Below are 15,842 nucleotides of genomic sequence, written 5' to 3'. Positions count from 1 at the left end.
GATAGGCCTGTAGCTAGGTAGTGTGATCTTCCACTAAGTGTCTTAAGGATAGCTCTGCTTGGTTTCCAGCTTTTGATGTATATGTAATGCTTAAAGGTGCAGCTAGGCCCTAATAAGAACTGTTAGCATCTTTTGGTCTGAATACTGTAAGACTCTCAACCCCAATTTTGACCCTGAAGCTGGGGGACTGTACTGCTTTATTCCACTTAGACTTAGGGCTTCTGCCACTGTTGTTGGGCAGAACACTAAGGTGCAGTAGTGTCCAGCCTGCCGAAGTGATCTGAGAAATTTATCAGGCTGTCAAGGATAACATATCACAGGTGATGATCCTTTGTCAGGATGGCCTTCACAGAGATTTGATGGGGAAGAATAATTGGGTGTTCAAGACAGGGAAAAATGGACTTGATGTTGCATTCCACATGTGGTTAAATCTGTTCTGCTCTTGGTCCCAACAAAATAGCAATTATTTCTGGCATTTACAAATATAGAACATGAATAAGAATTTAAGTTAGTGGTGCTCTTAGCCTTTAACTTGGTTATTTCAGGGACTGGTATCTAGATGGGATGCAATTCAGACAATTTGAATACCAACTGACAGGCATTTTTGTCTTTTCAGTTACACTTGGGAAGCAATCGATGCAGACAAAGAGGTGCTTTATAAAATAAATTTCTGTTCTGGTATTGAAGAGTGTGGAACGGCAAGTGCAGTCTGTGCATATGACATCAAGACGAATACCCATCTGTCTGTAGGTAAGTATGTAAGTGTCTTGTAGGTAGATCAGAACCATAGTAATGGATGGTCTTATAACTGTTGCAAACTAGGGAGATTTGGTAAAACATGATCTGATTGTAGATAATGACTTTATGGGACAGTGAAATGTATCTTATGCTCTAGTTAACTGTAATCTAGTGTGAAAGTATGCAAGGCTACCTCCGAGACAATAAGTGCATCTACCTGTGGCAGGGTATGGATTGTGCACCTCTTTGTTAATGCTGAACACAGGATAGAGCTTGAGTTACAGCTCTGAAGTGTACTCAGCCTAGCCTGATGTAATGTCAGGTCTTTGTTCAGAGGCGGGTTACTCTTTGTAATGCAATCTTGGGAGTATTGCTAAGTGTCTGGGGGTGTCATCCTCAAGTTGTTCCACACAGAAAGGAAGTTAATTACATGCGCTTCTCTGGTTGTGGTTACACTTGTGAAATCTGGTGTCAGCTTCAGTAGTTCACAGATGTCCTTGGTATTCTGAGGAGAGGCTCACTTGTGCATGCTGATCTAAATATGAAACTGACATATTCCTCTACATGTACACCTGATTTCATCAGTCAGAAGCACCTTGTGCTCTGAACAGTATTTTTTCATGAGTTCATGTGATTTATTTTCATGGATGTTTGTCACTTTCAAGGTTGCTTTTGTATTTTGGCTAATGAGACAATAATAGATGAGTACTGTTCAAGAGGCTTTCTCATAGTTGACTGTAACTTCTAATAGAATAAAGTAATAGTGTTCTGGAGAGCAATATCTCTTCAGACTGCTTCATAGTATCTGCAGATCTGAAGTCTGATTTAACACACTTGCCAATCTTGCCAGCCATTGGCAGACAGCCCTTAGAAGAAGCTATGATTCTTCATTGAATTGCTTGAGCTTGAACTGCCAGAATGTGGTGAGGAGGAAGGTGTTTCTCATCTGTATGCCAGTGCACAGCAGCTAGTCAGCTTCCATTCTCCCCACACCTCTCTATTAACAGTAGAGGTACTTTGGTTTCAGTCTATGGTCGGGGAGTGCTTTTCAAACAAACTGTTAATGTTGGGACCCAGGCTTACAGAATCACTGAGTGCATGAATAAAGGTATATTCAGGCTCTAGACTTCTCTGGGATGACTGGTTAGATTGCATTTGTATTCAAACTGCAAGTGCATGTAGTTTAGGATCTTCTCTGAGGAGTATGGCATGTTAGAGCGCTTGATGCTGTTATTCTTGTTGTACATTTTAGGAATGAAACGCATTTTTATTTCCTGCTGATGGAGGTCTCAGCTCATATGCTGTTGAAGCTTCAGTTGCCTGTGGGTTAGAAAAGAAAGCAGCATCTGAGCGTCTGTTTTAACATGCTGCTTTGGGTGAGACTGGAATGTGGCAGGTGGAGCGAGATTGAGGAAGTCTGTTCTTCACAGGGAAGTGTGAGAACTAGAGCCTTGTGTAGGTTTTGTTCCACACTTCTTGTGGAGAGAGGAAGGGTGAACAGAGCTGGGTGGTAACTGAACAGTATCAAATATTCCTCTGTATGCAAACCTTGAGTTCCTGAATGTCTCCATGCTTCTGAGTGGAAGAGAATTTAGCAACAGATATACTGTGGTCTTGCCAAGGCAATTTGAAATGACTTTCAAAGGTTAAGCCATGAATCTTGTTCAAGTGGGATATGTTTTTAACTACCCTGCCATAAAGTGTGAAAACAAGGTGAGCAGTTAACATTGTCATTGAATTTTGTTTTTTTCTATTGGTCGAATTGTCCAAGTTTTGTTCTTGCTCATGCTTCTAAATGCCTTGAAGCTTCATCACCATCACACTGAGTTTAGATCATGCTAATGGGCTATCAAACTTGTTTGTTAAAAAACAAAACAAAAAAAATTGCTTCTAGTGAGAAAAGAGGAATCTCTCTGATCCAGGTCTAGGCAGGTGTAGACTCCTGGTTACCTAAACAAGCTAAATCATTTGCTTGTCTTCAAGCAATCCAGATGGCATGAGGTTACCTGTATGCCAAAGCTGTGGGCCGATGAAGGACATTTATTTGGGGGAAGAAGGGCAGTTTGTCAACTGATAAATTTTGTTAAGTAGTAAGCTTTCTTCAAATATGGGCTTAATCAGTTCTCTTCTTCATTCTTTCAGAAAAAAAATGCAATGCAAACATTGTTTTGTTTTTTAAATATTAGCTGTGCAAGGATGACAGCTGTAGGACTGTTTGTTGCTCCCAGCTTTGAGGGGTGTTTGGGCCATATGCTCTCTGGCAGTAATCAGCCTGTATGCCAGGCAAGCCTTGTGGCTAATCTTAACTGTGTCAGTGACATACCAGGGTTTGCATGGAGACCCCAAAGGCCTCTCCTCTGTGCTTTTATTGATTAATCCTAGAAGTTTTCGAGGATAGGCAAATGTTTAGTTCATGAACATCAGTGAGGATGGAAATGACATTTAACTTTTCAGCTTACCATGATGCCTAGTGCCTCATGTGCCATGCACTTGGACTGCTGCTAGAAAATGGAGCTATTAGTTTTAGTGTCTCTTAGTCTGATGGTGGAATGTGCACTTTGTCCAGCTGCTGTGGGATGAGTGGACATGAAATGATAGCTGCCATCTAAATGCCACTTTCTTCTGGACAACTGATTAGATATCTTCCATGATTGCCTTTTTCCTTCTAAGTAGCTAAACAAATGGAGTCAATGAACAGAAAATGTTGTGGACAGTGCCTTTGGTACTGATTTAGTGCAACTGTGTAATATGAAGTATTTGGTGCTAATTTCTGTGAACAGTACTAGCTGATTTGTGATGTGTTGCTTTGTGGAAGCAGCATATCTGAAGGCATGAAGAAACATGAGTGATGATCATAGAGGGAGCTTGATGCTACAGTAAAAGTGGTTGCAGCTGTGGAAGGAAGCTGATCATGTGAGGGGCTGATATTCCTTGCCCTGTGAGCAAGGGTGTGATGAGGCGTGTGCCACTGAAGAGACTTAGTAATACTTCTAGCAAGTTCCCAAACTAATTTTAAGCATGTAAGGGGGAAGAGAACCTACGTGTTGGCCTGTAGTAAACAAGATTTACTGGCTGAACTTGTTTTTTCTTGACTGTTACTTTACCTGAGAAAATTGGAATCAGCTCAGAAGTGCCTTTAACACAATGTACTGTGTTTTTAGCACAGAGAGAAGCTAGTGCTTACAGAGCACGAAGTCCTCAGATGGTGCTGCCATAAGTTCCCTGCTAAATGGGAGCTTGTAGCTCTATACATTTATAACTGGAGAGGTTTTAAGTCACGTGCATATTGTTACTATATACATCTCCTGCCTAGAAAATTGTGTTGGCTTCCTTTGCTAATCTGTGGAGGAAAAGAGGACACTTTGACAGTATCTTCTAAGGAATCATGTGATAAGTAACGCTCTTGCTCTCAAAACAGTATGTAGCTCTTAGGTTTGACAACTGCATGGCACTTTTGCTAGCATCAGTGCTGGAAGCTGTAGAACCTGAAGATGGCCTTTTGATAATACAGGAAATAAAAAAGGCACAAACCACGTGTATGATCTTTCTGCGCAGTTTTTTGGCTTCTGCTCCCCTTCTGTTCTCTAGGCTGTATTATGGGGGTGCAGTGTAGTTTTCCTTGCCTTAAGCGAGGAGGTAACAGGCTCATCCAAGTTCCTACAAGTGTGTTTTTTAAAATGAAACAACATTTGGCCTAGGTTCAAAGCTGCTATCTGCAATGATTACAGATTTGACTTGCTTTCCCCCTAGTGTAGCCATATACTAAAATTGAAAGGGGGAAGGTGATCCATGCTCACACTTTATTGCATTTTCTATAGTTCAAACTCATTGCAGAATTAAAATCTACTTCTTTAAAAATAGAAAACAAAACAGGCTGGTGTTAACATGTAAGGTCTAAAAGTGGTTGGTGTTTAATATTAACCAAAATGGGCTTGAGCAGGAACATTTCAGTGGTCTGAGCTGGTGCTCAGTGTGACTTGAAATGTGCTCCACCTTTCCCCTTCATGTCAAGTGCTGGGGAGGAGAAGAATGTGCAGTGACAGAGCACTGCCCCTACTTGTCATGCAGCATGTGAGCTGTGCTAAAGGGGATGGGGGATGCGGGGGATTTGCACTGAGGCAGTGCATCTGTGCTGGGTTTGTCTGCAGAGAGTGCCGGTGCATGGGCACCAGTGTGTTCTTCATTAAGTAGATTAAAGATTAAGTGGGGCCAGTAATGTGCACCTGCAACCCAGAAAGCCAGCTGTATCAAAACCAATTTGGCCAGCAGGCGGATGGAGGTGATTGTGCCCCTCCTTTCCCTCTGATGAGACCACACCTGGGCTGCTGCATCCAGTTTTGGGGTCCTTGGCACAGGAAGGACATGCACCTGTTGGAGCAGGTCCAGAGGAGGGTCACAAAAATGCTCACAGGGCTGGAGCACCTCTCCTATGAAGACAGAGTGAGAGAGTTGAGGTTGGTTAGCTTGGGGAAGAGAAGACTCCCAGGAAACCTTATTGCAGCATTCCAATGCTTATAGGAGGCTTTTAAGAAAAATGAGAACTTAGCAGGGCCTGTAGTTACAGAACAAGAGGTAATAATTTTAAACCAAAGGAGGGTAGATTCAGACTAGATAGAAGGTTCAGACTAGAATAAATTTCTTAGTGATGATGGTGGTGAGGCAGTGGAACAAGTTGTCCAGAGAGGTTGCAGATGCCCCATCCTGAAAATGTTCAAGGTCAGGCTGAACAGGGCTCTGAGCAACTCTGATAGAGTTGAAGATGTCCCTGCTTATTGCAGAGGGGTACCTTCTAAACAAAAACCATTCTATGATAGACTCTCTCTCATCTTGTGCTGATGCTATTAATATAAATGGTATAAAGGCTGAGAAACTGATAAATAGAAACTCGTAGGAGGAAGGAGTGAATTGTGATTGAAACTAGTTGGTAACAGCTTTCCTTGTTCCTAAGGAGGTGACTGGATTGTAGTAGCACCTGCTGTTGTAGTTTTATTTTAAAAAGTATTTGCTAAAACCTTTAAGAAAGTTTAAGTGTGACTAGAGAGTCAAATACTATCTTAACTTGGATCTGATCTTCCAAATCAGAAAATCCACAAAGATCTTTAGTTGTACTGTCGTCAAGTGCACTGGAATGTCTTGTGCTGCTCAGTGGTTGAAAATAGATCCTGTCTGTTGAGCTTCTGTGAACATGTTGTATTATAACACTCTCTTTTTTCCCTCACCTTCTCATTTTTAAACCCTAGGTGACTTAGCATTTCAAAAAGTTTCGGGAAGTCTTCTGGAGTTCAACACTACACGTAACTGCTTGCAGCAAGGCAGTGAACACCAAATTCAAAGCAATATTAACTTCTTGTGTGGGAAGACACTGGTAAGTCTAAACAAAGTGCGGTTATCTTCAATGGAAATGACAAGTAGTTCTGACTTTTTCTTTTTAAAGAGACTTGCTATACTTTTGGATGTACTGATTACTGAGCTTCACAGCTTAAAGAAGAGCCAATTCTGTTTTACTGTTAAGTTAAAAGTCATAATTCATCGTGGCTTTCAAAATTCAGTCCTGGCAGAAAATTGTTGCAGGTCTGCAGCTTAGCTCTGGTTATGGGCTCTTCTTTGTCTTTAATGTTTCTACATGGTTGGCATTGTAGTATTTAATAAGCTTAATATGGAGGAATGAGTCAACAGTGTGCAGGGTACCATAACAGTGCGAGCAGTTGTTTAATTGTTGGCTGTGCCTTAGCTGTGAATCTGGCAGGACTGTTTAATAGAACACTATTGAAGAAAATGGCTGACCTCTGTTGTGGGGCAGCATAGTTGACAGCAGTAAGCCTTAGGCTTGGTCTGCACATTGTTGAACTAACAGTGCTTACACAGCCAGCTGGGCTTCTGAGGAAATAATTGTTTGTGAGAATGTGTTTGAAGTGTGATTGGAGATCCCCGAAAAGTTTCTAGGGGCCTGTGTGTATGCAATTCGCTTCAAAGTGCTTTTGGAGTTACACACTCCACACACTTAACAGATAGGAGAGCTCACTACGGACTGTGATCAGCTCCCATATTTGTGTATCCGGGAGAGGTATTTATTGGTGCTGCTCTTTGCACTGACAGTGCTATTGCACACCCCTTCTTGGAAATCTAGCCATTTCAAACAAGGTGCCAGTGCAGCAGAGACTTAAATGCTTCTTGTTCTGTTTCAGCAGATGACTCTTTAAACTAAATTTAAAATTATTGCTCAACTTCAACTGTAACACCAGATCATACTGATCTTCAAGCTTCTTCTGGTTAGCTTAGTTCTAATACCTGTTCATCTTGTGACATAGTGAAAGGATTTTGTAATAGTGTCTGGAACAACTTGTTTCGTCCCTTTTTATGGCAGGGTTAAATGAGAGAGGGAATCGGTTTGTGTGCTAAACTACTTCTAGCTGAGGTGATGGAGAGCCAACTGAAAAATTGTTGTGTTTTCACTGAGAGAAATTCAGTTGAACATCCAGTCCTGAACCATGGCAGAACTGCCATCTTGAAATATGTACAAATGTGTACAACATGAGCCTATAAAAATAGGCAGCTCAGGTCAGGGATATTCTGTGTAGCAGAAGAGGCTGCTAATCAGTTGTTTCTGTAGGATAAAAGGAAACTGATAAACCATGCACTGTCCCACTGTGTTAACCTATTTATATACATTTCTATTGGTGTCTTCCTTTCTAGTAAGCAGATATGACTGGTGCTTCTGTCATTATCAGTTGGCATAGTGAGCACTTCTAAAAGATGGAATACAGTTACTGCATATTAGGACTGGATATGTTGAGTATTGATGCAGGCCATGGATTTGGCATCCTGCATCTTCCTGAGTGGCCCAACAAAGCTGTTATATAACAATCTTGCTGTTAACAAGTGCCATTAAGAAACTGTATGCCCTTGTTCATTGATGTGCTGTATTCTGTTTTTCTTAATCTCTTGAATAAACTTCTTAATGTCTACAGATGTAAAATAAAACCCATCTGTTTTTCAAAGCATTATTTTTTCTTACTTAAAATAGGGTACCCCTGAATTTGTGACTGCAACCGAGTGTGTGCACTATTTTGAATGGAGGACCTTTGTGGCTTGCAAGAAAGACTTGTTTAAACCTGTGAAAGAGGTAATCTATATACTATCCATGCAGAAGTTACTCTTCACATATGTGACAATTTTACTCTAATTACCTGCCCCCACCCCAGATTAATCCGAACAACCTCCATAAACCTATGTTTTTCACACGTATGTAAAGCATAAATGTTGGAAGTTGGTGGAGCTGAGAATTTTAAATAACTCTTGAACCTTTTATGTGCATTGGGTAGTTGTTTATAGCAAAACTTTTAAGAAAAGCTGGAGCAAATGAGTCTAACTGTGGATGCTTCATTTTATTCAGCATGTCTAGCTTTGAGCTTCCAGAAGTAAAAAAACTTTACCACATACTGACTGGGTTTCATATATGCCTGTTCATAACTTCCCCCTACTTGTGTAGTGTGGTTTGCATGTAATTTTTTTGTTGTTGTTCTAGGTTCCTTGCTATGTGTTTGATGAAGATCACAAGAAACATGACTTGAATCCTCTCATCCAAGTTTCAGGACACTACTTGGTGGATGATTCTGATGATGATTCTTTGTTCATAAACGTCTGCAGGGATATAGGTTTGAATGGTTGTTTATTTCACCTTTCAGTGTGTAAATTTCTTGTAATGTGTTTCTTTGCTCTTGTCTCCATTAAAGTTGTCCTATGTCCAGAGATCAGTATTTCAAGACATAGATAATTATTTTGAACTCCCTACTCTCCAAGTATTGAGGTGTTCAGAGATATGCCCCTTCTGGATGTGCAAGTACTGTTAGTACAGTTTAAGTCACTTTTTCTAAGTGGGAGAGGGCAGCTTGTCTTGTATCTCTGTTTGTTTGCTGCCAAATAGGACCAATATTGTTCAAAGGGCTTCATGTGCTCCAAGTTTATTTCTTTGGACTTCAGGTTGTTGCCCAGTTCCTGATGAATGTCCTGAGATGCATCTAAAGCATCTAAGTGCATCTAAGCACTGTTTAGGTGCTTGCCTAAGTACTGGTGCATAGCAAGCACTTCACTCTCAGTTGAGAGCTGTATGTGTAAGGAATTAAACTAGCAAAAACACAGATTTAAAACTTGCTGAAAAGGTTAGTTTAGCTGTATACTCCCACTGCGATTTTTACTTAGTAGTTAAATGTGTGTTTTGTGCCCCTGGTAAGGGTTTAATGGTTGTAGTTTTAGTGAGAGGTCTATTCTTTTAAACATCTCAGTAGTGTGAAACTTTTTGCTGACAGCTTTGAATTAGATGATTAATAAGAAACAAAGAAGGGGAGGAGTAAGGAGGAGTTACCCCTGACTTGGTTGTAGGAAAAAAAAGAAATACTTGGCACACTTTTGGAAGTTTTCAAAGCCCTGTGAATCCAGCAGCAGTACTAGCAACTAGCTGCAGCTGTTGTGTCAGGAAGGATGAATTTTCTGTCCCCAACCAGGGCAGCACGAATTACCACAAGCACTGCAGGTTTTGTCTTGTCAGTTTTACATTCTAATGTAGCCTGTTTTTTAGAACCATTTTTAGAAGAACCCAAGATGAAATGGTAAGATGTTTCAGGTAGAGCAGAGCTTAGAGACTGACTCCCATAACTTCTTTTCTATGTGCTATAACCAGGAAGTTCAAGTGGAGAGGCCAGAAAGTGCCCTGTTGGCAGTGCTGCTTGCTTGTTACATGATGGTCTGGCGTATGATGTTGGCCATCCAAAGGAGCAGCTGAAGCTTCAAGACAAAGACAGGTACGCAGTTTTTGTGGTTATACTTCTGTGGGCACTTCAGTCATCTGGCCTGGAAACAACACTCTTGGTAACAGATGAGTCTCCTGCAACTTAACATTAATATCTCTTTAGTGTTGAAGCATTAGCAGAAAGCGATTCAAAAATACTGTCAGAGCAGCCTGTCTTAGTACTGCCATAACAGATCAAATTTTCTCCTTTGTTGTGAGAGACTCCTTTTTACGGAATTGCAGAACTTATAGAAGCAAGGGTGGCTAGTGTCCTTGGCCCACAAGCAGTAGGGTAAGATTTGGTTCTGTCTGTCTACTGTCTGAGGGCCCACAGGCTAAGTGCATTTGGCTCACTCTACTCCCCAGGAGTACTTTAAAAATTGGGAATAGGACCAGATATTGCCTTTCTGTGGTGTGGCTAATCTGAAGCCAGAATGTCACTGCTCTGGGAGCTGTTGTCTTCTGCCTGTTAAACTTCATAGAATAATAATGTATAGCTGGGAGGTTATGATCATCCTGCTCTCTCATCCAAGACATTTTGCTATTTGTCTCCCTGTCAGATAATGACCATGTTTTATTCTCCTTCTCCTGCTTCACCTGATCTGACCCATTTGCCTTGCTCCTGTCAATTTCCCAAGTGTTCATTTTGCTGTTAATTCTGGGGGGCAGAATGGAAAGAGTTTATATGTAGAGAGGTGATAAAGTACAGGCAAAAACTGAGTGGGTACTGCTTTCAAAAGTTGCGAGCACATTTGCCACATCTGCTCTCCAGCAGTAATTTTGAGAGCAAAACTGCGATTATCCTGTGTTCCTGTGATTATCAGCTAAATTCTTGCTACAATATGAGTCACAAGGCATTCAGCATAGTCTTCAGTAGGGAACCAGAAGATACTGTATTAAGTAATTTTGCTGGGACTATTTTAATTTTTATTTTTAATTAACTCTTAAAGGAATGAGGATCTCCCTAAAAGTTGCTTTCAGGAGCAGGGCTACATTGGTATATTCTGTTGGAGTGTTTAGCAAAGATTGAGCATTTCAAGAATATCCTTCTTCTGTAGAGTGTGATGTCTTAACTATGTTTTTGGTTTGTTGTTTTCTATTTCTAGGCTTGTATTGAGTTATGAGAGACAATACAAGCATGACGAAGAAAGGCCAGGCTTCTGCCTAGGCCACAATCCAGCAGTGACAATCACTTTTGTTTGCCCATCAAAGAGGGGAGAAGAGGTAACTTCAATGTTTTAGTTTCTGTTATCTGGTTGATATTTAACTTTTGTGGTTTATTATTTATTTTTATTCAGACTTGAGGAAAGCATAAGTATTCCTGGCTTGTAGCTTGTGTAGAGTGTGAGATTCTAGATGTACTCTTAAAGTCTTCTAGAACTTAAGAAATAACAAGAACCTGAGTGGAATTTCCTTAGGAGTGTGTTGTCTCTTGTATTGGTGAATTTGGTTGTCCCTTTATGGGTTCAAGGCTTATCTCTAAGCATAGGATGGACTTAGTGTATAGTTAATCCTGGGCACATTGGCACAGAGCTTTGCTTGCTACTGAGCACTCTTCCTCTCCACTCAGACTGGGCATGCTTATAGCTGTTGCCTGTTACTTTGTTTCTTTATTAATCCCTTCTTCCTTGGTGAAGAAAAAGTAGCTAGTACGTGCCATTGCATGGCAAGAAGTCTGTCATTTACTAAGCAGGCTCATGAATTCTTTTTAACTTCAAGTAAAATCTGTAGCGTTCAGCAGCAAGTCAGTTTGTGCAGGACAGTGTTTTAGCCTAACTTGAATGCAATGGGATGGTCATTTCAAAGTAATGCTGGGTAATTTCAACAACCTACACTCCTTGAACTGGGCAATTGCTAATACTCTGCCATTTCATATAGTGATGCTTTTCATTGCAGGTTAGTGAAGAGGGAGCTCTTGTCTGGCTAATTTTTGGTTTAATGTCTAGTCCCTCATATGACCTAGATAGGTACTGCACTTCACTCTTGTTGCTGCAGAAATAAACCTGGCTCTTTTGTACTGTCACTTTGTACTACCTTGCTATAGCTATGCACTCTTGTGGGATGAGTAGTATTACTGGTGATACTTGTGCCTGTAACCTGCCTCACACCTGTGTATCTGCCAGTTGTTCCAGTGGATGGTAGAAATACAGATTTATGAAACAATTTGAATTTCTAGTGCTTCACTTTAAAGTGAGGAAAACCAAGACTATTGCTCTCCCAGACGTGCAAAAATATATCACCACGGAAAATTCATCTGACAGAATTTTTGGCTAAAGAGTTCTCAAATATCTCTATTTTGATTTGGACCAAGGGAATCAAAGTTGCTAAAACACCAGTGTCTAAAAGTCTGCTTTGCCTTCAGAGACCATTTGACCTCTATTTCCTGTGTTGAGGACTTCTCTGAGGCAAACACAATGCAAGCTTAATCCATTTGGGTTCACATCTTTGCTTTTTGCAGCACATTAAGGAAAAGTACTTTTAAAAGCACTATTACTTTTGCTGTCCTTCTCCTAATGTCTGATGCTTTACTTCTGCTTAGACTTGTAATAGTTTGCTACATCATTTATGAGTCATGTTTTATTTCTTCCCAACACCTACTTCTTTGAGGCCAGAAACAATGTTGATATATCTTAAGTAATTTAGAGGTGGAGTAGTTGTTACTGATCTTAGAGGAATGTGACACTGTTGCTTTCAAGATTATATTTCAAGTAAGTCTACTTATAATTTAATTTCTGATCACTTCTGTTTTAGAGTGCAGGTCCCAAACTTACAGCAAAAACAAACTGCCGGTATGAAATTGAGTGGGTTACTGAGTATGCCTGTCACAGGGATTACCTGGAGAGTAAGAACTGTCGTCTGACTAATGAGCAACATGATATCTCTATTGATTTAAGCCCACTTAATCAGTTTTCAGGTAAGCTCAGTATGTTTTTTTGTTTGTTTTTGTGGTTTTTGCTAGCCACTTTTGCATTTCCTTATTTAGGGACAGAAGAAATGTCCTATGTTGATATTTGGAGTTTCATGTCTGTCCTGATATGTGTTAAAACACTTTTTTTTTTTTTAATTCATTCAGAATATGTCACACCATATGCAGCCAAAGATGACAAAGAGGAGTATTACTATTACTTGAATGTATGTGGGAAAACCACTGCAGGTAACTGCAAGGATGATACAGGATACGTTTCATCTTGCCAAGTAAAACTTTCGAATAACCAGCAAAAAGTGGCAGGAAGATTTGTGAACCAAACCCTAAGGTGTGTAAATGCTCTTCAGCCCTGCTGACTGGTCTGATTGGTCAGTTTCCTTGCTTTGATGCTTACTTACTTGTCACGTAATCAACAATTGATACAAAATGCAAGCATTTTTGGTCACTTTTTGGTCAGAAAAACTGTAACAGTATAGCAGGATAGCAGTAGCAAACAGAGGAGACAGCGGGGTTGGCAGAGGCCATTGGCTAGACAGGAAGACTTCCACTGACTTTGTTGTCCCAATTGCAGATTGTGGTGCACCGCCTGTTGTCCTCCTTTTTGCATGTTTTACGTGTAAAGCAGCATCACAAGAAGCTGATTCCCAAGTGGCATATGCATATAGGGATAATAGTTTGCATGAGATTGTAAAGCAGAGATTAATTCATGTGGATATGATCTTCCATTGTCTGTGACAGGTTTGTTGCACTGATCTTCCAGGAAGTGTGACTTCTTCCTCTTGCAGAAACAGCCACACAATAAACTAGTGGGAATAGATATTCCACCATACCTAGGGGAGCTTTAGAGCAGTCTTTAATTTCTATGGAAATTAATGAAAAGTGATCAGAAAAATCAGTGGATGCAAGCCTTTGTTGCTGTAAAAATGTCATTATTGATCTTGAATTAGCATTTGTTTTCCCTTGGAGTGAGACAATTAATAATTGAACAAGAATGTGACTTCGGTTATGTGAAGAACACTGTGTGATTGTCTGACCCTATATTTCTATCTAAAACTGACTTCTTACACAGATACTCTGATGGGGATCTCACTTTAATTTATCCGAATGGGGATGCATGTAGTTCCGGCTTTCAGAGAATGACTGTCATAAACTTCGAGTGCAATGAAACAGCAGGTGAGTTTAACAAGCTCTGACAGCTCTGCTGAGGGCTTGACTCCCGTGCTTGCTAGTAGACCTTATGCTCAAATGAATGCTTGCTTTGAGCCACAGCTAACACAAGAAATAAATATTGTTACATCAAGCAGCAATTTCAATAGCTAGGAGGATGTGCTGTGTAGTAGCACTGCTAGTCTAAATTTACACTGATGATTGAGAAGATGGAAGTATAAAAGAGCCTTTTTTTCTTAGACAATGGTAAAAAACCAGAAACACAACTCCTCTGCAGCAAAAGGCCTTTTTTTCATCCTTGCTTGTTGCTAGTCATCAAGTCTCCTTGCTTTTTTCCCCTTCCCTCACTAGAAACCTCCTATGTGTTCATCTATTTTCCATCTTAAGGTAATGATGGCAGAGGAACTCCAGTATTCACCGGTGAAGTTGACTGCACCTATTTTTTTACTTGGGATACAAAATATGCATGTGTTAAAGAGGAAAAAGATCTCCTTTGCAGAGTTACTGACAAGAGAAAGCACTATGACTTGTCACCTCTTATCCGCACTTCAGGTATGGCAATAAAAACTAGCTTCCAGTTACTTCTGCAGTCGAGTTTACATGCTATCTCCAGTGCAATTCTTTAGCTGAGTATTAGTCAGCTTTTGTTGTTCTTAGTGAATTTCTGAGATGCTGGTGTTTGCTTCTCTCATTCCAAACAGACTGAGTGCCTTAGTTGCCATGTCCATGACTGCCTTGGTTGCTGCCGTCATAAGTGGTTTTTGGTCACAGAACCACAGTTTGGGTTGGAAGGGACCATTAAAGATAATTTAGCCTGACTCCTCTGTTGTGAGCAGGCACACCTTGCATGAGACCAGTTTGCTCAAAGCCCCATCCAGCATGGCCTTGAACACTTCCAGGGAGGGAGTGTCCACCATCTCTCTGGGCAGCCTGAGCCAGTCAGGATCCACCATGGCTCAGCAACTTCCACCCAGTGGCTTGTGCAAAGGAGATACCATTGGACCCATCCAAAAATGGTGGGATTTGGTAGCTGTGTCTTCAGGGGACAGATGCAGAGGGTAATCTCAGCTGGTGGGGGAGTGGAACTGAAATCAGGGCTTCTGTGTGCTGGGGGATGCTCTGAAGGAGACGTCATCGCACAGATGTGGGGTACCCTATAATATAAGGCATTTTGGCATGGGGATGCTGAAACAATTTATCCAGATGACTTTTTCTTAATGACCCTTTATATTTCAGAGTCAGCCCAGAACTGGGAAGCTGTGGACAGTAGCTTTTCTGAGGTAGGAAGAAAACATTACTACATCAATGTCTGCCATAAGGTGTTGAAGAGAGGAGGAGCTTTCAGCTGTTCAGATGGTGCTGCTGTTTGCTCTGTAGGTGAGTCAGGGGTTTTTGTTGGTGGTGGTTTTGGAGGTTTTTTTGGTTCATTGTTTTTTTTAAGCCTCTGAAGGCTTGGCAATTCCTGTGCACATGGGGTTGGTTGTCCTGAGTGCCTTCATTTATTCAAGGAAACAGAAGTTAGGAGCATGTTTCTTTTGTGATCTCAGAGATGCTTGAAGAAAGAAAAAGCTGTGCATTCTAACTAAAGAACCATAGGCTTTGCAGCATGGTTTGGCATGGTAAAATCAAACTCCTAATGATGTTTTCTTAACAAGACAAGTGGAAAGTCTTAGTATCTAACAGAAGCTTCACTTCTTTTCAGAGAAACAAAAGTTACATATTTACTGTTTTTACAGATAAGCAAAACAACAGTAAGAATCTTGGAACATTTGTATCTTCACCAAAAAAGGTTGGAGAAACTATTCAACTTATCTATTCAAATGGAGATAGCTGTCCTTCTAACGAAAAAGAAAAAATCCAAACGGTCATCACTCTAATATGTAGACCAGGTGAGAACATCCACACCCTGTTCATTGATCCAGTTAAAAACTGAAAGTCATCTAATAAGCCCACACATGAGTGCTAAATATTAGCATGGGCTTTTGTCTTCTATCTCTTTCTGTGCAAAAGCTTTAAGTGTCAGGGTTTGTTTACTAGGATGATGGCAATGTATTAGTTTACTAGGATGATGGCAGGTATTTAGTTCTGTTTATCTTTTGTGCAAGTACTCTTTAAAAACTCTTGAAATAAGACTTCCAAACATGATTAAAGTATGCTTAAGTGTTTAGAACTCCACAAATATCTGGAAGCAATACAAATATCTGGAAGCACTTTCTTTCTCTAGAT

The 15,842-nt window shown here is 40.5% G+C and overlaps 1 protein-coding gene across 1 annotated transcript in view; it reads left to right on the top strand.

Moving 5' to 3' along the window:
- IGF2R (insulin like growth factor 2 receptor) overlaps window positions 1-15,842 on the top strand; it is a 57,028-nt gene that overhangs the window by 7,218 nt on the left and 33,968 nt on the right. Inside the window, exons 2-13 of the mRNA XM_038131362.1 lie at window positions 617-750; window positions 5,979-6,103; window positions 7,763-7,861; window positions 8,264-8,393; window positions 9,416-9,536; window positions 10,630-10,747; window positions 12,275-12,437; window positions 12,597-12,777; window positions 13,519-13,622; window positions 14,004-14,168; window positions 14,853-14,993; window positions 15,353-15,505. Of these exons, the coding sequence (XP_037987290.1) occupies window positions 617-750; window positions 5,979-6,103; window positions 7,763-7,861; window positions 8,264-8,393; window positions 9,416-9,536; window positions 10,630-10,747; window positions 12,275-12,437; window positions 12,597-12,777; window positions 13,519-13,622; window positions 14,004-14,168; window positions 14,853-14,993; window positions 15,353-15,505 (1,634 nt within the window). The remainder of the gene's footprint in view (window positions 1-616; window positions 751-5,978; window positions 6,104-7,762; window positions 7,862-8,263; window positions 8,394-9,415; window positions 9,537-10,629; window positions 10,748-12,274; window positions 12,438-12,596; window positions 12,778-13,518; window positions 13,623-14,003; window positions 14,169-14,852; window positions 14,994-15,352; window positions 15,506-15,842) is intronic.

This window comes from Motacilla alba, chromosome 3 (genome assembly GCF_015832195.1).
Source record: "Motacilla alba alba isolate MOTALB_02 chromosome 3, Motacilla_alba_V1.0_pri, whole genome shotgun sequence".
Classification (NCBI taxonomy): domain Eukaryota; kingdom Metazoa; phylum Chordata; class Aves; order Passeriformes; family Motacillidae; genus Motacilla; species Motacilla alba.
This window is presented reverse-complemented; position numbering and strand designations above follow the sequence as displayed.